The sequence below is a fragment of the Gossypium hirsutum genome, chromosome A11 (assembly GCF_007990345.1).
Source record: "Gossypium hirsutum isolate 1008001.06 chromosome A11, Gossypium_hirsutum_v2.1, whole genome shotgun sequence".
NCBI lineage: Eukaryota > Viridiplantae > Streptophyta > Magnoliopsida > Malvales > Malvaceae > Gossypium > Gossypium hirsutum.
In genome coordinates this window covers 7,349,770-7,372,591 of record NC_053434.1, presented here as the reverse complement: position 1 = coordinate 7,372,591, position 22,822 = coordinate 7,349,770, and the positions used below count along the sequence as shown (strand labels likewise).

At 30.8% G+C, this 22,822-nt stretch overlaps 1 protein-coding gene across 1 annotated transcript; it reads left to right on the top strand.

The window, feature by feature from the left end:
* The first annotated feature begins 16,764 nt into the window (after positions 1-16,764).
* Positions 16,765-20,518, top strand: LOC107911854 (putative casein kinase II subunit beta-4). The gene is made up of 5 exons (XM_016839803.2): positions 16,765-17,453; positions 17,902-18,120; positions 18,857-18,966; positions 19,060-19,225; positions 20,032-20,518. The coding sequence occupies exons 1-5, from the start codon at positions 17,210-17,212 to the stop codon at positions 20,160-20,162; spliced, it is 870 nt and encodes a 289-aa protein (XP_016695292.2). The 5' UTR covers positions 16,765-17,209; the 3' UTR covers positions 20,163-20,518.
* Positions 20,519-22,822: the final 2,304 nt, after the last annotated feature.

Sequence of the window (22,822 nt, the reverse complement as noted above, 5' to 3'; positions counted from 1 at the left end):
TTTGCTTTCTTCTTTTAAAATATCTTGTTTGAAGCTTTTTCCTTTTTTTTAATTAAATGTTTTTCAGTTTTTATTTTATTTTTAATTAATAAATTTCTCTATTTATAATTATGTAATTATATATTAAATTGTACATATCTATCATTACGTTAAATATATTTTATTTTTAAAATAACATTTATTTTTTATATATATCTACTCAAAATATTGATATATGAAATAATTAATTGATTATATATATGGATTGCAAATTTTAGTATCATATATTTTTATATGTCTATTTGAAATAATTGATTGAAATATTTTATTTATAAAAATAATGGTATTTAAAATAATTTATTATAATATTATAATTTATAATACTCACAATATAGGTAAAAATATAATGATATTTGAAGCAATTATTTGAAGTTTTTCACATATAAAAATATTGATATTTGAAATATTTCACATAAAAATAATGATATTGAAATAATTATTTAAAATATTCCACATATAAATTTTATATTTACTAAAAATAATTATATTTAAAATAATTAATTGATTTTATATATTAGATTTTACCTTATTTAAAATAATTATTTTATTTTATAATATTAGAATTTACCATACTCACAATGTACATAAAAAATAAATAAATATTTGACATATAAAAATTATATATAAAAAATAATTGAATTTTTAAAAAATAAAATATATTTAACATAATATATATATTAAAAATTTACTTTCATTAATAATTACATATTTATTATTTTGTTTATATAAATAATGATTTATTAATTAAAATTAATAATTGGAAATAAAATAAAAACTTAAAAACATTTAAAATACAAAAGCAAAATGCTTAAAAAAACTGAAAAATACAAAAGCTTTAAACCATTTAGCCAATGATGTTGAGTGAGGTAAACCTAAAAGAAATTAAAAGTCGCATGTTAGCCTCTAAAACACTTACAACACATTTAGTTGGGAGGAATGAAATAGAGTTGTAATCAGTAATTCAATTATTTAGTTTAATAGAATTGAATAAAGCTGTAATAGTATTCTTGTGTTTAATTGAATAAAATAGATATTGTAATAACATTAGGGAAAAAGTTAAAATGATCAGAGTACCCTTAATAAAAAATTTTAAAATAAATGATTATTGTTATTGTTATTAAACTTTAATAGTGTTATTATTAAATATACTTTAATAATATTATTTTTATTATTCACTTATTATTAAATGTTCATATAAATTTAATTTAATTAATATAATTCATAAAATTTATATCTATAGAGTTTTAATATTATTAAATGCTAATAATTGAGTAATGTATATTATAAATATATCTAATAGTATAATTAATATTATGTATAAAAATATGATTTATTTCTTAATAACTTTATAAATGTTATGTCAAAAAATAATATTTGAAAATAAATAATTTAACATTTGATATTTAATAATAAAAATATTATTTAACAACAAATTTAAGTCTCTAAATTTAAAAATAAATCTAAAAATCATATTTAACATTATTTTATTATATATTTTTATTATGAATATAACGAACTGAATTTATTTAATATAAAGTGGGGAAAATATATAACCAAACAAAACATGACGACAAAAGAATAACCTTGCCAAAATAAAGATTATAGTAAAGAAAAAAAATGCAATAATAAATAAAATCATTAGAGCTTTCTAAGGACCCTAATTGCCCTCAATATTCACAATCCAATTGATCTTATACTCATTAGAGCTTTCTAGAGACCTTTTCTCTTTCTTTTATTTAGAGTTTTATCTGGTTCTTTATTCTTCTTTTTTCCTCTAAACCTCTATTTTTATTAGGTATCTTACTCTCCAAATCTTTTATCTCTACCTACTCTTTCAAAATTTTGTTTAGTTTGTCTTAAAAGCTCTCCAAAACTTATAGATCCATACATGCAAATCTTTCCTCTGTTAATCTCCCATTGTCCATCACAGTTTTTTTTCTTCTGATTTGAGTTGTTTTGTTTTGTTTTTCTAAATTTCATTATTGTGTTTGGAACAAGTCAGAGTGAAGGAGACCCATTGTGTTGATGCTGTGAAAACAACATTGTTGGATGAAATCGAAGTTGAGAAAACATTTAATCGTAACTATTGGGTTTCAATTTTTGTTTCTTCTTGATTTTTCTTCTATAGCTATAATTCATAAACTGAAATTATGGTTAATATGATGTTTTTAGTTTAGGGTATTTTTGGGGAAAAAATTTTGGTGGCTATTCAGTGAAAGGCTGGAATAGCAATTCTTTAGTTGTAGCACGGAATGGGTATTTCGTGAGAGGCCAGAATGAGGCCATAATTGTAATAACCCGAATTTTACGGTTATCGAAAAAGTGTATTTTCAAGTCTCCGTTACTAAAAAATGGGTCCGTAAATATTTATCAAAAATATTTAAAAAGTTAATTGAGTGGTTAATTAGAGTTTAATTAAGTGAATTTAGCTTAATTAAGGATAATTAAATAAAAGGATTAAATTAAATAAAGTGCGAAAGTTTAATTATAGATTAAAAGAAAATAAAAAAGACCAAAATGGCAATTATGCCATTTAGCATAAGTGAGGCGGCATATAAAGTAAAAAAAATAAAAAATCTAAGATTTTCACTTAGATTTTAATTATAATATATATATTAGTAATTAATATTATTAAATTAATATATTATAATTATATTATAAGATATTTATATGATAAATAAATTAGTATAAAGACAAATGTATAGTAAATAAAATATATAAGTGTATTGATAAAAATACATATATTTGTAATACATGTATTAGATATTAAATAAATATTTATTATTTTATAAAAGATATTTATTAATTAAATAATTATTTTATAAGATTTTATATGATAAATATATTAAATAATGACAAATGTATGGTTATAAATGAATACAAATGTACTAATAATATACACATGAATAAATAAATAATACTTATTATTTAAGTATAAATACATATGTGTATATATATAAAAAAAAAGGAAATAAAGAAAGAAAAAGGATAGAAAATGAAGAAACAAAGCAAGCGAAACAGAGAGCAGGGAAGGAAAGAAAGAAAAAGAGAAAAGAAAGAAGAAAAGGGAAAATTGGAGGTGTAAAGCTTGAAAGTTTAATAGGTAAGTCAATTTAACCATTTTTACTTAAATTTGATGTTTTAGAAGTTTTGGAATAAGATTTTGATGAAATTAAGTTAATATTTTGAAAGTTATTAGATTTCTAGATAATGTTCATGTTGAGTAAAATGATGAAATAAGGGTTAAATTGATGAAAATTCAAGTTAGAAATGAAATAAGGATTAAATTGTAAAGTAATTCATAAGTTTTATGTTGAAGGGCTAATTTGAGGAAATTTTGAAACAAGTTAAATAAGCTGAAAATTTAGTAGTTAAATTTGAGTTGGGATGGAACTTGAATAGAAATAGAGTATGAATTAAGTTAGTAAAATTAATTTCCATTAATTTTAGGACATAATTGTGAAAATGTTGGAATCAAAGTCTAGTGCTGAAATTATGATTTCCAAAAGTTGTAAAGTAGTTTAAAGTGATAGAATAAAGTGTTAATTGAGAAAAATCAGCTCAATTGAGAGGCTAATTGGGTAGGGACGAAATTGTTATTTATTAAAGCTTAAGGGAAAAATAGTAATAAACAGCTTGCACTAAAACAATATTAGACAGCAACAGTAAATTAATTTTGAAAAATAACCATAAATTGTAGAAATCGAATTAGAAGATGAACAAAATATGAAATTAAAGCTTATTAAGTCTAGTTTCTCATAGAAGAAACGGTGTAAGCAATGGATTAGTAAATCATGAGATATAATAATTTTTGTGAGACAATGTCAGAATGAATTCGGGTTCCCCTATTCTAACTTTGGAAAATCATAAAAAATTGAATAAAAATAATTAGGGGCTTAAATTTATATGTTTAGAATCCTAAATGAGTCTATTTTCAATAGCAATAAACGGGGATATCATTTGAATTCTGTGCGAGGAGATAATTAATTTTTAGTGAAGAAGAGTCAGAACTGTCAGACAGCAGAAGAGGGGTAACTTTAAAGAATAAACTGTAATTATTGGCTAAACCAAAAATTATGAAAATTTTATGGTAAGAATATATATGAGTCTAGTTTCATGGAAATTTATCGGATATTAATTTGGAGTTCTATAGCTTTAGATATAAATAATTTAGTGACTATGACACAGATGGACAACTTGAATATTCATAAAAGTAAATAATAAAAATTATAGATGATGTTACTTACAAGTGTGTTATATACATTAAGGATGTGGAATGGAGAGGAGGAGGAGGAAAAATATATATGAATATCCAGCTAGCATGGCTAATTTGCATGTTTTAGGCTTAAGGACTAAATTGAATAAAAGTAAAACTTCAGGGGGCAATTTTATAAAAATGTCAAAAATGACCAAATTGAAGGGAATTGTAATAGCCTAAATTTTCAGTGGTGTCGGAACAGTGATTCGAGATCACTAAATCCGACAAATGAGTAGAAAATATTAATAATTTAGTGAATTTAAGTTAAATCTGAAGTTAGGAAAATTTTTGAAATAGTGAATAGTGCACTAGAAATAAATATTTTAAAAAAATTAGAATCGAAAATGAGATATCGAGAGTTTGAAAATTTTAAAACGAGCCATAAATATTTTTATAAATATTTATGGAATGTTAATAAGTTAGTATTAAAGTTTCGTCAAGAAATTTTAAAGTTTCGATAGTTAATTGAATAAAAATGACTAAATTGTAACAAATGTATAATTATGGGAAATGATTAAGTAGCTTAAATGATAAAAGAAAGAGGGTTTAAAAGGCAAATAAACCTAAGGTCTATTTGGGCTGGACGGCAAGGGCATGAAATCAGCAGTAAAATTGATGAATTAAGGGCAAAATTAGAATATTGCAAAATTTACTTAATAAAGCTATGACTAAAGTGGAATTATCTAGATTTCTCATTATTTTTCTGCATTCTCATCAGCAAAAACACCATAGAAGGGTTTTATTAATCTGATTTTTCATATTTTTACTGCAAATCGAGAACCCAAAGCAAGTCGAGGAAAAGAAAAAGTAGCTGATTAGTCATTGAACTTTCACAAATTTTGCAAATCGACCCAGGTAAGTTCATATGGTTGAAGTTTAATGATTATATATTAATTTTATGAATTATATAATGTATGATGAAATATATTTATTGATGAATAGAGAATAAAATAACAACCCGAAAATCGAATAAATGATCAAATTGAGTGGAACGTCGGATTTGAGTACTTCTGATCAGTGACAAGTGATAAGTGGTAACTTTAGCTACACTTATCTGATCAATGACAAGTGATAAGTGATAAGTGATAGTTTTAGCTACACTTATCTGATCAGTGACAAGTGATAAATGCGATCAGTGTAAGACCGTGACAGGACTATGACTTCAAAAAGTGATAAGTGATCATACGCAAGACCATAGTTATATTATGACAAAGTGAGAGTGAAGTACTCAATTTTCCGTAACCGTTCCCTAATTTGGTTAAAAAAATGATATGTGACAAATGGGCCTAAAAGAATTAAAGGAAATGGATAAATGGTAGTAAGTTTATACAAGGGAACTCACCAATGACTGTGGTTGACAGATGAACTTAATAATTGTGTATATTGTATAAGTGTATAAATATTTGGTAAGATTTATGCTTTATGCCTATGAAATTACTAAGCTTCTATAAGCTTACTTGAGTGTATTCAATGTCTCTTGTAGATTGACGTGGAAGTATACGGAGGATCGGATCAACACAGAGGATCACACTATCCAAATTATCTCCGATAGCTTTTGTAAATTTCCTTTTTGATTTATATGGCATGTATAAGGTTTGATGATTATATAAATGCTAAGACTTGTTTAATGAATATACATTAAAGTAAAGAATGATGAATATGTTAAATAGTATGATTACAATAGAAGTATAATTTGGTATCAAATTGATTGAAATGAATTGGTTGGTTGGATTGGTCTCGGTTTTAAAATTTGCAGGGAAGGTTAGATATTTATAAAGGGGTTATATTGAACAAAAAAAAAATACTTTGGGATTTTGCGAGAAATTCCCTATGGTTTCGATTTAATTCTGGTTTGGTCTCGAAGTATGTTTTGGGCTTTGGAGGCCCATCTAAAGGACGTCATGACATGTTTTAGTAAATGAATAGTATTTAACTCGTATTAACGAAAAAAATTAATTCGGTAAACTCTGGTAATGCCTCGTACCCTATTTCGGCGACGAATACTGGTAAGGGGTGTTACATTTAGTGGTATTAGAGCCCGGTTTAGCCGGTTATCGGAACATGTGTTATGTGTAAAGTGTTTAGAAATACATGCCATATAAATCTGTGATAGTGTGATGCGTATGATCCGATCTAATCTTTGTCATTTTTATAGATACTCTCCGATTATAAAGATGTCAGATAGACTTGAACGTACTGAAAAGGAGGAAGCTAACAGTAGAGTGCAGACTTCTGAACTTCTGAACAAGGAACAAGTAGTGATATTCCAATTTCTATGATGCGAGAGCGAGAACTTAAAAATATGATTTATGGAGTTATGAATCAGTGGTATAAAGAGATGATACAAGAAAGAAGTCAGGCTCAACCACCTCCTCTCCCTATTGCACCACCTGTGGTACCTCCGGTTGCTCCTCCACCTCATTCAATAATTGAAACTAGTAAACGTTATCCGATTGAAAAACTTAGGAAGTTTGGAGCTGAGGAATTTCGAGGGAGATCAGATGATGACCCTGTAAAAGCTGAGTATTGGCTACAAAGTTTGGTAAGAATTTTTAAACAAACGGCTTGTTCTCCGGAGGATTATCTACAATGTGCTGTCTCATTGTTAAAAGAAGAAGCATATAACTGGTGGGAAACTGTGGAAGCTGTAGTACCTGCAGAGAAGCTTACTTAGGAATTTTTCCAGAATGAGTTTAAAAATAAATATGTGGGCAAAAGATATCTAGACAAGAAAAATAGAGAATTTCTTGATCTACGGCAGGGAAATAGGTCAGTGACTGAATACGAAAGAGAATTTGTCTACCTCAGCAAATATGCTCGAGACATTGTACCTACTGAAGAAGAAATGTGTATCAGATTTGAAGAAGGGTTAAATGATGAGATTAGAATGATGATTGGGGGTAACGAAATACGGGAGTTCGTTGTTCTGTCAGACCGTGCTCAAAAGCTCGAATAAGTATATAACAGAAAAATGCAGCGAGATCGAAAAAATAAAGAGTTATTTAAAAGAGATCTTTTAAGTCATTTTCAGATTTGCCAGTGAAGAAATCTAGAGAAGAAATTAGTTGAACTACATCAGTGCCGGAAAGATTGGGTAGAGGTAGATCAAGACAATCTGATTTCAGGGTATTTGATAGACCTGCAGCAAGTGTGAGCAGTGTTCAGAATACTCCCCAACCTAAGTGTCAATATTGTGGAAGACATCATTTCGGTGAATACAGGACTAAGATGGGGGCTTGTTATAAATGTAGGGCTACTGATCATCTTATTCGAGATTGTCCCCAGCTGCAAAAAGATGAAGTGGATCAGAAAGAGATATAGAGAACCACTCCCCAAAGAAGTAGACATTTGGGCCAGAACAGTGCTACATGGGCTACCCGTTCGGGTATGAGAGAACCAGTTAGTCAATCAGAGAATAGAGCACCAGCACGTACCTATGCCATTTGAGCAAGGGAAGAGGCCACGACTCCTGATGTAATTGCTGGTGTTTTCTATCTTTATGATGTTACTGTTTACGCATTAATAGACCCTAGGTCTATTTATTCATATATTTGCAGTATGCTAACATATGAAAAGAAATTATTTGTTGAGTCCACTAATTATGATATACAAGTTACTAATCCATTAGGTCAAAGTGTGATGGTTAATTTAATATGTCGTAATTGTCCACTGAAAGTGAAAGGCTCTGAATTCCCTGCTGATTTGATGTTGTTACCCTTTCGGAAATTTGATATTATTCTGGGGATGAATTGGTTAACAAAACATGATGTTGTAGTGGACTGTCGAGAGAAACGAATTGATTTGAAAAATCAGACAGGAGAAATGATTTCAGCTGAGTTTGGAAATATGAAAGATAATGTCCAAATTATTTCGGCCTTTTCAGCTCAGAAGCTAGTATGAAAGGGTAATGAAGCATATTTAGCTTATATTCTTGATACTCGGGATTCTGAATCAAAGTTGAAATAGTTGCCAGTTGTTAATGAATTTGCTGATGTGTTTCCTGAGGAATTACCGGGTTTACTGCCAGATCGTGAAGTTGAGTTTGTGATTGATGTGATCCCGGGAACAGCTCCAATATCCATAACACCATACAGAATGGCACCGACGAAATTAAAAGAGTTGAAGACTCAGTTGCAAAAAATTGTTAGATAAGGGGTTTATTAGACCGAGTACATCTCCTTGGGGTGCACCTATTTTGTTTATGAAATAGAAAGATGGCTCGTTGAGATTGTGTATAGATTACAACAGTTAAATAGGGTTACAATCAAGAACAAATATCCTTTGCCCCGCATTGATGATTTGTTCAATAGTTGAAAGGTGCTGCTATGTTTTCAAAAATAGATCTTCGATCTGGGTATTATCAGCTAAAAGTTAAAGAATGTGACGTGCCAAAAACTGCCTTCAGAACTCGATATGGTCATTACGAGTTTCTGGTAATGCCATTTGGTTTAACTAATGCTCCTGCTGCATTTATGGACTTGATGAATCGAATTTTTCAACCTTATTTGGATAGATTCGTGGTTGTATTTATTGATGATATACTGATCTATTTGAAGACCGAGCCTGATCATGCACAACACTTGAGAAGTGTGTTACAGACCTTGAGAGACAAACAGTTGTATGCAAAGTTCAGCAAGTGTGAATTTTGGCTACATGAGGTTAGATTTCTAGGTCATATTGTTTCAGCTGAAGGAATTCGAGTAGATCCAAGTAAAGTGTCAGCAGTGGTGAATTGGAAAACTCCAAAGAACGTAACAGAAGTGCGGAGTTTCCTGGGATTAATGGGATACTACCGCCGATTTGTTAAAAAATTTTCAATGATTGCTTTGCCGATGACTCGACTACTTCAGAAGAATGTTGAATTTGTATGGTCTGAAGAGTGCCAACAAAGTTTTGATCAATTGAAGAAGATGTTGATAGAAGCTCCAGTGTTAACTCAGCCAGAATCAGGTATACCATATGTTGTGTATAGTGATGCATCTTTAAATGGTTTGGGTTGTGTTTTAATGCAGTCGGGGAAAATAGTGGTATATGCTTCTCGGCAATTAAAACCGCACGAGAAAAATTACCCTACCCATGATTTAGAGTTGTCTGCGATTGTGTTTGCTTTAAAAATCTGGAGACATTATTTATATGGGGAAAATGTTATGTGTATACCGATCACAAAAGTCTGAAATATTTGATGACACAGAAAGAGCTGAACTTAAGACAAATATGGTGGCTCGAACTATTGAAAGATTCTGATTTTGTTATTGATTATCACCCGGGGAAAGCTAATGTGGTCGCTGATGCACTTAGCCGAAAATCATCATTGTTTGCACTTCGAGCAATGAATGTTCATTTATCTGTTAATGAAGATGGTTCAGTATTAGTAGAATTGAAAGCAAAATCTATATTCCTTCAACGAATCCGTGAATTACAGAGTGATGATCCGAAACTAGTGCTGAAACGACAAACTGTTCAGGATAATTTGAGTTCAGAATATAGCATTGATGATGGTGGTATGTTGCATTATCGTAATAGAATTTGTGTTCCGAATAATTCAGAATTGAAAAATGATATTCTTGCTGAAGCTCATAATAGTAAGTATTCTATTCATCCGGGTAGTACAAAAATGTATTGCGATTTAAAAAGAATGTACTGGTGGCCTGGTATGAAGGGAGAGATTTGTGAATTTGTTGCAAAATGTCTAATCTGTCAGCAGGTGAAAGCAGAGCATCAAGTACCAACGGGTTTATTACAACCTATTATGATTCCTGAATGGAAGTGGGAACACATTACGATGGATTTTGTATCAGGATTGTTTGTGACTCCGAAAAAGAAAGATTCAATCTGGGTTATCGTTTATAGATTGACAAAGTCGACACCTTTTATTCGAGTCAGATCAAATTTTTCATTGGAGAAGTTAGCGGAATTGTATATTTCTGAGATTGTGAAATTACATGGAGTTCTAGTATCTATTATTTCGGATCAGGATCCGAGATTTACTTCGAGATTTTGAAGTAAATTACAGGAGGCTTTGGGCACTAAATTAAATTTCAGCACAACTTTTCATCCTTAGACAGATGGGCAGTCAGAGCGAGTGATTCAGATTTTAGAAGATATGTTATGGTGTTGTGTACTTGAGTTTGACGGCAGCTGGGAAAGGTATTTACCTTTAGCCAAATTTGCTTATAATAATAGTTATCAAACTAGTATTAAAATGGCACCATTTGAAGCTCTGTATGGAAGAAAGTGTAGAACTCCATTATATTGGTCTGAATTAAGTGAACCGAAACTAATGGGAGTGGACTTGATTCGGGAAACCGAATAAAAAGTTCGTATTATTCGAGATTGTTTAAAAGCTGCCTCCGATCGGCAAAAATCATATGCAGATTTAAAGTGAAGAGATATAGAGTTTAATGTGGGTGATCGTGTATTTTTGAAAGTGTCATCATGGAAAAAAGTTTTGCGGTTCGTTAGAAAGGGAAAACTCAGCCCACGATTTATCGGGCCGTACGAAATCATTGAAAGAATCGGTCCGGTAGCTTATAGATTGGCTTTGCCCCCAAAGCTTGAAAAGATTCATAATGTGTTTCATGTGTCAATGTTGAGACGGTACAGATCAGATCCATTACATGTAATTCCTCATACAAAAATAGAGCTCCAACCCAACATGACTTATTCAGAAGAACCGGTGAAAATTCTAGCTTGGGAAACTAAAGAGTTAAGGAACAAACGGTTATCGTTAGTAAAAGTGTTATGGCATCGACATGGTGTGGAGGAGGCAACCTGGGAAACAGAGGAATCAATAAAATCACAATATCCGAACCTATTTTCAGGTAACAAATTTCGAGGACGAAATTTCTTAAGAGGGGGAGAATTGTAATAGCCTAAATTTTCAGTGGTGTCGAAATAGTGATTCGGTATCACTAAATCCGACAAATGAGTAGAAAATATTAATAATTTAGTGAATATAAGTTAAATGTGAAGTTAGGAAAATTTTTGAAATAACGAATAGTGTACTAGAAATAAATATTTAAAAAAAATTAGAATCGGAAACAAGATATCGAGAGTTTGAAAATTTTAAAAAGAGCCATAAATATTTTTATAAATATTTATGGAGTATTAATAAGTTAGTATTAAAGTTTCGTCAAGAAATTTTAAAGTTTTGATAGTTAATTGAATAAAAATGACTAAATTGTAACAAATGTAAAATTATCGAAAATGATTAAATAGCTTAAATGATAAAATAAATAGGGTTTAAAAGGCAAATAAACCCAAGGTCTATTTGGGCTGGACGGAAAGGGCATGAAATCAGTAGGAAAATTGATGAATTAAAGGCAAAATTAGAATATTACAAAATTTACTTAATAAAGCTAGGACTAAAGTGGAATTATCTAGATTTCTCATTATTTTTCTGCATTCTCATTAGCAAAAACACCATAGAAGGTTTTATTAAGCTGGTTTTTCATATTTTTACTGCAAATCGAGAACCCGAAGCAAGTCGAGGAAAAGAAAAAGTAGCTGATTAGTCCCTGAACTTTCACAAATTTTGTAAATCGACGCAGGTAAGTTCATATGGTTGAAGTTTAATGATTATATGTTAATTTTATGAATTATATAATGTATGATGAAATATATTTATTGATGTATAGAGAATAAAATAACAACCCGAAAATCGAATAAATGATCAAATTGAGTGGAACATCGGATTTGAGTACTTCTGATCAGTGACAAGTGATAAGTGGTAGCTTTAGCTACACTTATCTGATCAATGACAAGTGATAAGTGATAAGTGGTAGCTTTAGCTGCACTTATCTGATCAATGACAAGTGATAAGTGATAAGTGGTAGTTTTAGCTACACTTATCTGATCAGTGACAAGTGATAAATGATAAGTGGTAGCTTTAGCTACACTTATCTGATCAATGACAAGTGATAAGTGATAAGTGATAGTTTTAGCTATACTTATCTGATCAGTGACAAGTGATAAATGCGATCAGTGTAAGACCGTGACAGGACTATGACTTCAAAAAGTGATAAGTGATCATACGCAAGACCATAGTTATATTATGACAAAGTGAGAGTGAAGTACTCAATTTTCCGTAACCGTTCCCTAATTTGGTTAAAAAATGATATGTGACAAATGGGCCTAAAAGAATTAAAGGAAATGGATAAGTGGTAGTAAGTTTATACAAGGGAACTCACCAATGACTGTGGTTGACAGATGAACTTAATAATTGTGTATATTGTATAAGTGTATAAATATTTGGTAAGATTTATGTTTTATGCCTATGAACTTACTAAGCTTCTATAAGCTTACTTGAGTGTATTCAATGTCTCTTGTAGATTGACGTGGAAGTATACGGAGGATCGGATCAACACAGAGGATCACACTATCCAGATTATCTCCGGTAGCTTTTGTAAATTTCCTTTTTGATTTATATTGTATGTATAAGGTTTGATGATTATATAAATGCTAAGACTTGTTTAATGAATATACATTAATGTAAAGAATGATGAATATGTTAAATAGTATGATTATAATAGAAGTATAATTTGGTATCAAATTGATTGTTGGATTGGTCTCGGTTTTGAAATTTGCAGGGAAGGTTAGATATTTATAAAGGGGTTATATAGAACAAAAAAAATACTTTGGGATTTTGCGAAAAATTCCCTATGGTTTCGATTTAATTCTGGTTTGGTCTCGAAGTATGTTTTGGGCTTTGGAGGCCCATCTAAAGGACGTCATGACATATTTTAGTAAATGAATAGTATTTAACTCGTATTAACGAAAAAAATTAATTCGGTAAACTCCGGTAATGCCTCGTACCTTATTTCGGCGACGAATACGGGTAAGGGGTGTTACAGGAATGAATTGTTTTATTATCTAAATTAATAAATTGAATGAAATTGTCAATTTAAGATCGAATGAAAATCGGGAAAATGGTAAATTACCAAAATGCCCCTGAATCTTGATATTTCTGTAATTTCGCTAGGTAAGTTCGTGTAACTTGAATTATATTCTTAAATGCTTGAAATGTATGTTATTGATGTAAATATGATTTGAAAGTTCATTGTATGAAAATTTATGAAACATTGATATATTTGATAAAAAGGGGAAGAAATCCCGGTTGAATGAAAGGAAATTTCAATGGATCTCTGAAAAGAAATTGACGGTAAAAATGATCTAGCCCGGACGGGTGATCCTATTCTGATATAGCTCTCCCGAAGAATATGTAAAAAATAGATTTAGCCCGGATGGGTAATCCGAATTAGGGTCTGAATTTAGCCTGGACTGGTAATTCAGATCCAAGCTCATTAGAGTAATTGTCGTTGCAGGGGATTTAGCTTGGACTGGTAATCCTGGTAATACTCTATGAGTTTATATTACAGGGGATTTAGCCTGGACTGGTAATCTCACTATAAAGATGAGGTTTGCGGGAGTGTGCTCTCTGAAATGAAATGTGTAAGACCATGGTTGAAAGATATCATGACAACCTGATATGAAATGTGTAAGACCATGGTTGAAAGATACCATGGCAACGTAACATGAAATGGATAAGACCATGGTTGAAAGATACCATGGCAACATGACGGGAAAACAAATAAGACCATGGTTGAAAGATACCATGGCAACATGACAGAAAACTAGTAAAACCATAGTTGAAAGATACTATGGCATCATGTCGAAGATAAATAAGATCGTGGAAGAGAGATGCCAAGATATCTGCTGAACAACTAATATTCAGGTAATATATACCAGATGACAAATGATTATATGAATTGGTTATACAAAATGGTTGTGTGAAATGTTTACAAGAATTGGTCATATGGAAATATATGTACAAAATAGTTGTATGAAATAATTAAGAAGATAGATAAATGAAATAAGTATAGGTACATGGAATTTAATTTATGTTAAGTTTAATACGAACTATTACCTAAATAAATATACATAAAATATAAGGAAATGATGGTGCATGAAATATTGATATAACGAAATGAATGATATATGCTTATGAAGAAACAGTAAGAGAATAATATATTTTGTGACATGTACATAATATCTTTGATATGTTAATACAAGGAAATTATGTAAGTTGAAACTATTATTGAACTCAAATGTGATATGTTGAGGAAATAGGTATATCAATGTTGAATTTATATGAAATATGTGCAAGTATACTAACAATGTTGTTGTTTGACGCTTAGACAAGTGCCAAGCTATTGATTGAATAGTAACATGTTTAATTATAAGAAGCATTGAAATGACAAGTACTTAGATGAAAATATAATTTAAGATTTTGCGAAATTTTTTTTATGATCCCGATTTTATCCCGGTTGGTTTCTAATGTATGTTTTGGGCTTGGAGGGCCCAATAGAGAGACGTTATAATTATTTTCAAAATATGAATAATAAATGACTCAGAATTATCTGAAAATATTCAGTAAACTCCGATAATACCTCGTACCCTATTTCGACAATGGATACGGGTAGGGGGTGTTACAATAATATTACCCGGCCATTTCACTCATTCAGTTAAACCAAACAATAGAATAAAATTGTTGCGTTGAATAAGGTATGAATGGGATAGCCATTCATGCCAACCAAACGCATTGTTAGGGTATTTAAATTTGTTAGCTTTGATGTCCCAAACTTTTGATATAGCAACATTTAATATAAAATTTTATTTATATCTCTTAAGTCATTTGATAAAAATAATTATTGAAAATTTTATTAAACATTTCAAAAACTTGAAAAAGTACTCAAAAACATGTTTGAAATGTGTTTTAATTTATTTAAATGTCTTTTGAGTCAATCCAAAATATTTTTAAGTGTTTTAAACTAAAATTGCACAAGTTTAGGAAGTTGCATTGATATTAGGAGGAAGTTTTACTCATAGAAGTATGTCAGTGAGCACCTCAAGCATTCCTCCAAACTTCGACCGATACTTAAGGGGACTTCTATCGACATAAGTCCACTGGACTTCTACCGATACAAGTTTACTTCTACCCATACATCTCGTGAGTTGTATCGATACAAGTCTATTTACAATGCTTCCACTGATTGTAAACGATCACACATTTTTTCCTTGTTATATCTACACATCAAGAACAATTTAAAATACAATAGATGAATATCTGAGTAAATAAATCAAAAGAAAAACCTTCAATTGTTTATTTTCTTCATTTTCTCTTGTACACATTCATTGATAGCTTATTATAATATCTTTTATCACTATCAAATCATGTATTTAGAGTTTCAAATTTACACATGCCCACTATAGGTTTATTGTTAGTTTGCTCATTACTTCTTCGTTGTAAATAGCACACTTAAGGAAATAAGAGCAATGTTCTATTTTAACTTAGAAAAAAAGATAGGAATTATAAATGTTATACATTTTTCTTAAAATGTAATAATTCAAGTGCAGCGAATTGGGAAATCCCTGGTTAAATTATACCAAGGCAGTAGGGGTAGACACTTGGGGTCAAACCACTATAAATTGAATTATTCAAAATTTTTTCCATTTTCTTATCATTTAGGAAAGTTTGTAGAAATTTTTAAAATACCAATTCACCCTCTCTTGATATTTTTGAACCTAAAAAAATTATATATAACTACATAAAGTTTTAACTGGAAAATTAACAATATTAACTATTTGGACTACTTAAAAATATTATAAAAATATAAAGACCCAATAAAGTTTAAATTTAAAATATATAGATTATATATTAAATTTAAGCATATTAGAGGGAACAAATGTGAAATTTAACCATTATTATAAAGAAAAAGAAGAAAAGAACCAGAGTAATATATTATTAAAAAAATATTTATATTAACTATTTGTAGTAACTAATAATATAATAAAAATATAAAGACGAAATTATGATACAATATTAAATCGCATAATAGATAGACCACATTTCTATAATGAAAAAAAGAAATGGTGCGACACCAATTTAAAAAGGAAATTGGCAGCTTGATACTTCTTTAAGAATGAGGCATATAACAGTTGGTTTCTTTTTACGAGGAAAATCTAAATTTGTAATTATACAATTTATTTAAATTAGTAAACATGTCAAAAACACACATATCAAACATATCCCTTAACAGTATTTCTTAAAATGTACCTCATTAATTATACTATTATTTTCTATCACTTCACTTATAAATTATGGTGGATAAAATTGAATATTATTTATAATATTTTTTTATCAGTTTAACCATAAATTAGGGTTAAATAAGCATATATGAACATTATTTATTATTAGTTCGGATTTAGGAAGTTTAAAAACGGTGCAAATAAAACGTAGGGAATCCAGTTTTCTATTTAACACACCAAATTTAAGTTATTTGCTTAATAAGATTTACAATTTAATCCGCATAAGATTTGAGCTCGCATTACCATTTATGCATGGGTGATTGAAGGACATGATTGATACTATACAAATATATTGGGATTTAATTAGAACATTTTGGAGTCCAGCGATGAGTTTAAAATGCGAACCATAATTCGAGGATGTGAAGTGCAATTAATCCCAGAAAAATCGAGAAATGAATTCCGAAATGGGAAAAAATTACGGAGGCAGCCGCAGCAAAGCAAAGGGCAAGAAAACAAGAGAGACAGAGAGGGAGCACCTTGAGGAGCTCGTGTTTCTCCCTTTCGTATTCAGAAACCCTAGTTTTTCTCCGTCTTCAGCCCTACGTCACCTGCTTCTCATCCTTCATATCCGCTTAATCCAGCCTCGTTTTCCTTTTTCACTTCTCCAAGAAAACGGCCGCCATTTCCTCCTCCGACCTGCAACCCCCTCCCCTTTATTTCTCAATTCTAGGTTCTCACTCTCCCCGCAGTGCAAGCTTGAACTTTTTAACCATTAATAGCCATTGGAATTTGGGTGGTGAAAAATAATAACAATAAATAAAAGCTATGTACAGTCATAGAGATCGAGGAGGAGGGTCTTCGAAATCGGAGCTTGTTGGAGGACCGTTTGATCGGAAGCGATTAAACGATGTGCTGGACAAGCATCTAGAGAAGTCGTCTCCATCCACTTCGAGGGGCTTCAACAGAAAAGACAAAGAAAGATCCTCCGTTCCTTCAACTTCCACTGGTAAAGCCCAGCTTGACCATCGTGATTCACGCACTGCACCTCTCTCCAAAGCCAAATGTGATGGTTAGTTACTTGCCTGTCACTTTCTTTTGATTAATATGTGACGAATCGTATGTTGCTGAGGATGTATTGACATATTTTCGAGTTAATTTGATTTGGTAGGATCTAGGTTTTTAAGAATTTGTTGGCAGCTCCGAGGTGATATGTTGGTGTATTTGTATGTGAAAAGTGTTTAAATACTAATTCCTTTGTTAAGTATGATTATTTGCAGAATTTCGTACTTAACCTCATCCATTTACAAAGTGCATTTTTAAAGCCAAATTATTGGGATCTTGGCCTACTGAAAGTAGGTTTTATTTCATTATACTTCTATGTAGTTTCATTTTTCCTTCTTGATATGTTTTTCCTAAGACAAGGCATAGACTATCAAGGTCATCAATCATGATTGATAAGAAAACTATTAAACGTAAGGTTCTTCTCAGTTATCTGTTAATGTTGTCCTTGATTGCAGAGGAGTCTGAAACAGATAGTGAAGAATCAGATGTTAGTGGTTCTGATGGAGATGGCACATCTTGGATCTCATGGTTTTGCAATTTGCGCGGCAATGAGTTTTTCTGTGAAGTTGATGATGACTACATCCAAGATGATTTTAATCTTTGTGGGTTGAGCAGTCAAGTTCCGTACTATGACTATGCGCTCGATTTAATATTGGATGTTGAATCTTCCCATGGTAAGCACTTTTGTAATGCAGTAATATGAAATTATGAATTTTGATTGATTTGATATTCACTCATAGAGATGATATTATTTTCCAAATTCAAACCAGTCTTTAACAGATTTCTTTGCCTCTTCGATTCATAAGTCCATAAGTATGCTATTTTGGGCCTTCATGAGGATTTTCGCCAGGAAAGAATTTAAAATGGTGGATAAAAGTTTTTTTGGGAGGCATTCAAATTTATTTTGGTTGTTTGGTTACTTATGGCCCACATTAAGACGAATGTTGACTGACTCTGTAACTTGCTGAATGTTAATCTGATTATATGCCATTACCCATTACTAGACTTGTTATATGTCTTATCTTCTGACTGGGACTTGTATAGTAGTCTATACGGAGAATGCACAACCTTATTTGATGTTCTGTTTTTCTCATTGTCAAAAGCCTTTTTTACTATACTTTTGAATTTTTGCTATTGCTGCAGAATCTGAACACCAGAAATGTCACTCTGAGTGCATTTAGGAAACATATTATTGCAGTTGTTTCAAAGTTTGTGTTTCAATAGCATTTCTGACCATGTAGTTTGCATTTATAATGCTATTATCTATATCTACCTACTTTTTTTCTGCTTTTTATTGTTTATATGCATCATCCCTGTGGTGTACTGAGGGTACTGTTGTTTATATGAACTCGTCAATCATCCATGCACATTGACTCTTGCTCTTAAGTAGACAACTTTTGGGTTTTATAGGTGATATGTTCACTGAAGAACAGAATGAATTGGTTGAATCGGCAGCTGAGATGTTGTATGGTCTTATACATGTCCGTTACATATTAACTAGCAAGGGAATGTCTGCTATGGTAAAATTGCTGTTATTTATTCAGTATTTTCTTTTGCTCTCTGTTGACTTTGTCATAACTTGTTTACAAAGTTACTTGCAACTTCTGTTTCAGTTGGAGAAATACAAAAACTATGATTTTGGGAGATGCCCAAGAGCTTTCTGCTGTGGACAACATTGTCTTCCAGTTGGCCAGTCAGATATTCCTCGTTCAAGTACTGTGAAAATCTACTGTCCAAAATGTGAAGATACATATTATCCTCGATCCAAGTATCGAGGCAGTATCCTTTTTAATTTCATCTGCAACTTTACAGGCTTTTAATGGAGAATAACAAATTTACTTGTTTTAGAACTAAAATACCTATAGATTGACTTCTTAACTATATTACGCTTGCTTGTGACATCTGACGGACATCCTACTTACATCTTATTGAAATCGGTCATTCTTGTGTTTTGAACTGCCTTCCTTGTCCTTGCATATCAATTTTGCCCCCAAGTAGTAAAGCTATGAAATTGCTTATAATTTGAATGGATTATCATCAGATCTCGTAGATCATATTAGGCCTCATTTTGATCATTTTCTAGAGGATTAGGAGGGTGATTGGTGACTTGTGCTAATTCTATCATGGGAATCATTATTGGCTTTATTTGGATGTATGTATTTCAGTGCGTGCTTTGCCTAAATGAAATTGGCTTTTTATCACATTCTGTATCTATATTTGATGATGGATTTTGTGGGACTGGTCCGGCGCCTATTTTAGCGGGAGAAACCCTATAATTTTCCTTTGTTGCTATGTTTGCATTTTGTCTATGCAGTGTGAATATATCCGCTGCTCCATCCCAAAAATTATGAAACCGCTAGGATTTTGTAGAATCGTAAAGTTTCAAGGAATTTCTTGGATGAATGGACATTATGAAGTTATGAGATGCTAGGTACCCGTGCTTGTGAAATGCACTTTAACAATATCTCTGGGTTGGTGGAACCAAGCAATTGGTATGACTTGTTAGTTATTCCTATTTGCTTTTAACCTTATCATGGATGTTATTACTTTTGTTTTACAGCTTAATTTTCTTTGACATTAACAAGATATTGATGGAGCATATTTTGGAACAACATTTCCACATCTTTTTCTAATGACATATGGACACCTAATGCCACAAAAGCCAACCCAAAACTACATCCCAAGAGTTTTTGGCTTCAAGATCCATAAGCCCTGATGTGATACAGTAACTGCAAGCAGTATGTAAGTTGAGCTGAGATCCCCTATAGCCGGATGGACAGTAGCAGGCAATTTTCACATAGCCTGGTGATTCTTTCACTGCCGTGGATGCCCTAACATGCAGGAAGTGAAGTGCAGAGAAAAAGAATTGGTAGGAGGATTTAAATGGCAATGAAACATGGCCCTGTTAGTTGAGCACAAATATTTATGTATCTACCCTAGAATTTATTAATGAATTGAACAGAGCATTTGTAAGCGTGTTCCTTTAATCGTGGGTTGAGGATTGTTCTGAATGTATTCCCTAAAGATAGCTATATTCAGTTGCAGGTGTAGTAGCCCCATGTTTTTGAGCAACGTGTTTTCTTTCTTTATTGTGCATTTGCACTGCAGTAGTAATGGTAAGGTAAACCCTTACCATCCTAGACTATAGAGTAGGTATGAATTTTGGTTTTCCCCTGACCGCGTGGACAAACAATCGTTCCTTCATTGCGTAACTTATGTGTTGGTCGCTTGCTGCTTCCTGGCAACATACTCCTACCCTACGGACATGGCAGGCTCATGTTATCCCTCGGCGCTGCAGCGTGCATAAACTCACCATCTTTGAAAAATATGGAATAATCAAAAGATACCGTCAAAGAGTCATATGAATTACAATTTGCATTGTATTTTGTTTCTGAATAATTCATGATTTACAACAAATAATATCCTTTCCAGGTGAAACAAAGTGGGGAAAAAAGTAGTCATTTTACAAAATGATTTCCTCTTCAATATTATAATCAATTAGTTGGAAATTCGGGTGGTTATGTTTGTTTGCCCGATGGTGCCGAGAAACCAAAAACGACTTCATTTTGCGTTATGGAAAGATGAGGGCTGGACAAAATTATCCAACTTTTTCAACACGTGGGTTCCTCAGTCATATTTTCACTACCTCTTAAAAATTATGTTATCCAGAACAACAAAAGCATTTATATTCAAGTTTTCAACTCAATTCTACCCCTTAATCATAAGTGAAATAACAAAAGGACATTGATCTCAAGTTTAATCTTGAATAACCCTTAATTTTTTTATTTTTTATTTATTTCTCAATTCTTTTTGGTTTGAAGGTTGGTTAACCACATGATGAAAAGCATGTAGCAGTTTGGGGAAAAAGAAATGCTATTGTAGCAGTGTAAGTAGGCATGTCATTTTCAAATAGTCTGGAAACATATGGTAATTTTCTTTTTGGAATTATAGGTCCCAACTCCCAAAAGAAGAACTATTTGTACTTAACTTGATCAAAGCTTTCGGCTGATTCATACAATTCAATTTTATTGTGATACTGATATTTCCTTTTCCATTCTAAAACAATATATCCACCAAAAAACCCTTTTCTTCTTCATCATCATCATTCATTCAATCTCATGCCATCAACCCCCCTTTTTTTTTTTCAAATTACAAATTCATCTAGACTCTTATTATTCGTTCATACTTTTCAAAACGTATGTCCATACTCCATTCCACAACATTCAAAATAAGGATGTTTCTATTTATATATTATGATGGCGGCGAAAATGCAAAATAGTTCTGCTCTGTTTGGATTAGGCCCAATTACAGACAAAGGCTTTCTTTTTAAATAAATTGGGTGAAGCCACGTTGATTCATGTTATTGGTAGGTTTAAACCTTTGTCATTCTCCCCAATTGAAGTCGGGGCTTCCCACATTTCCTTCATTTTATTTCAAGTTACAAATAGGATTTTTTTAGATTTTTAAAATTGTTCTCATTGAATTTAATTTTTAGCTTTTATATTAATTTTGGGATTTTATTTCCAAAATAAATGCTTTTGAAGTAAATAAAAATAATCAATAATTCTTATATAATTTTTTAAAAATTATTTTAAATACAAATTTTATATTATAAAAAATTAAAATTAAATAGAGAATAAATTCGATTTAATTCAATCTTATAAACCAGAAACATTGCAAATATCATTGATTCAGTTTTTGATTTCTTAAATTTATTTTTACTTATCAATTATAAAAAATATATATTTAAAAAATTATAATCAAAATTAATGATTATAAAATACAATCAAGAAATTTGAACATAAATCACATAATTAAATAAGACAAATTTAAATGGAAAAATCCATACATAAATTGAGGATACGTTATGCTTTAAAATTGAAAACTATTTAGAAATCAAGATTCAACGAAATTATATTATTACCTTAAAAAAAAAAACAAAACCATATTTATGTGCTTCTCACTCAAGCCAATGTATTAGTTTAATTAAAAGAATGAAATCAATCGTCAAACCCAAAGTAATCGTTTTTTTCTTCCTCTGATTTAGTCAACAAAAGTAAAATAATAAAATAAATAAATAAATATAGGAGGAAATAATTAGAAATTTTAAAAATTCAAAGTCGGTTTAGAAATAATTTCGTGACCGAGTATGTTTAACATATTTTTTAAAAAAAATATTGAACAAATTACATTTTAAAAATAAAAATATTAAATTAATATATATTATGGCATTAAGATTGTCGTAACAGAAAAAAAAAAAGAAAAAAAAGAAGAACATTTATAGGGTAAGAGGGATGAAATTCAAAGGAAAAATAAGAAAGTGTGTAATGGTTTAAAAGGATGGATTAGCATAATAAATAAATTCCACGCAAGCAT

Bases quoted from the DNA above. Each gene is read 5' to 3' on its own strand.
- LOC107911854 (XM_016839803.2), top strand. From the start codon at position 17,210: ATGTACAGTCATAGAGATCGAGGAGGAGGGTCTTCGAAATCGGAGCTT. The intron at 17,454-17,901 runs GTTAGTTACTTG...CCTTGATTGCAG, and splicing joins CTCCAAAGCCAAATGTGATG to AGGAGTCTGAAACAGATAGT. The intron at 18,967-19,059 runs GTAAAATTGCTG...CTTCTGTTTCAG, and splicing joins GCAAGGGAATGTCTGCTATG to TTGGAGAAATACAAAAACTA.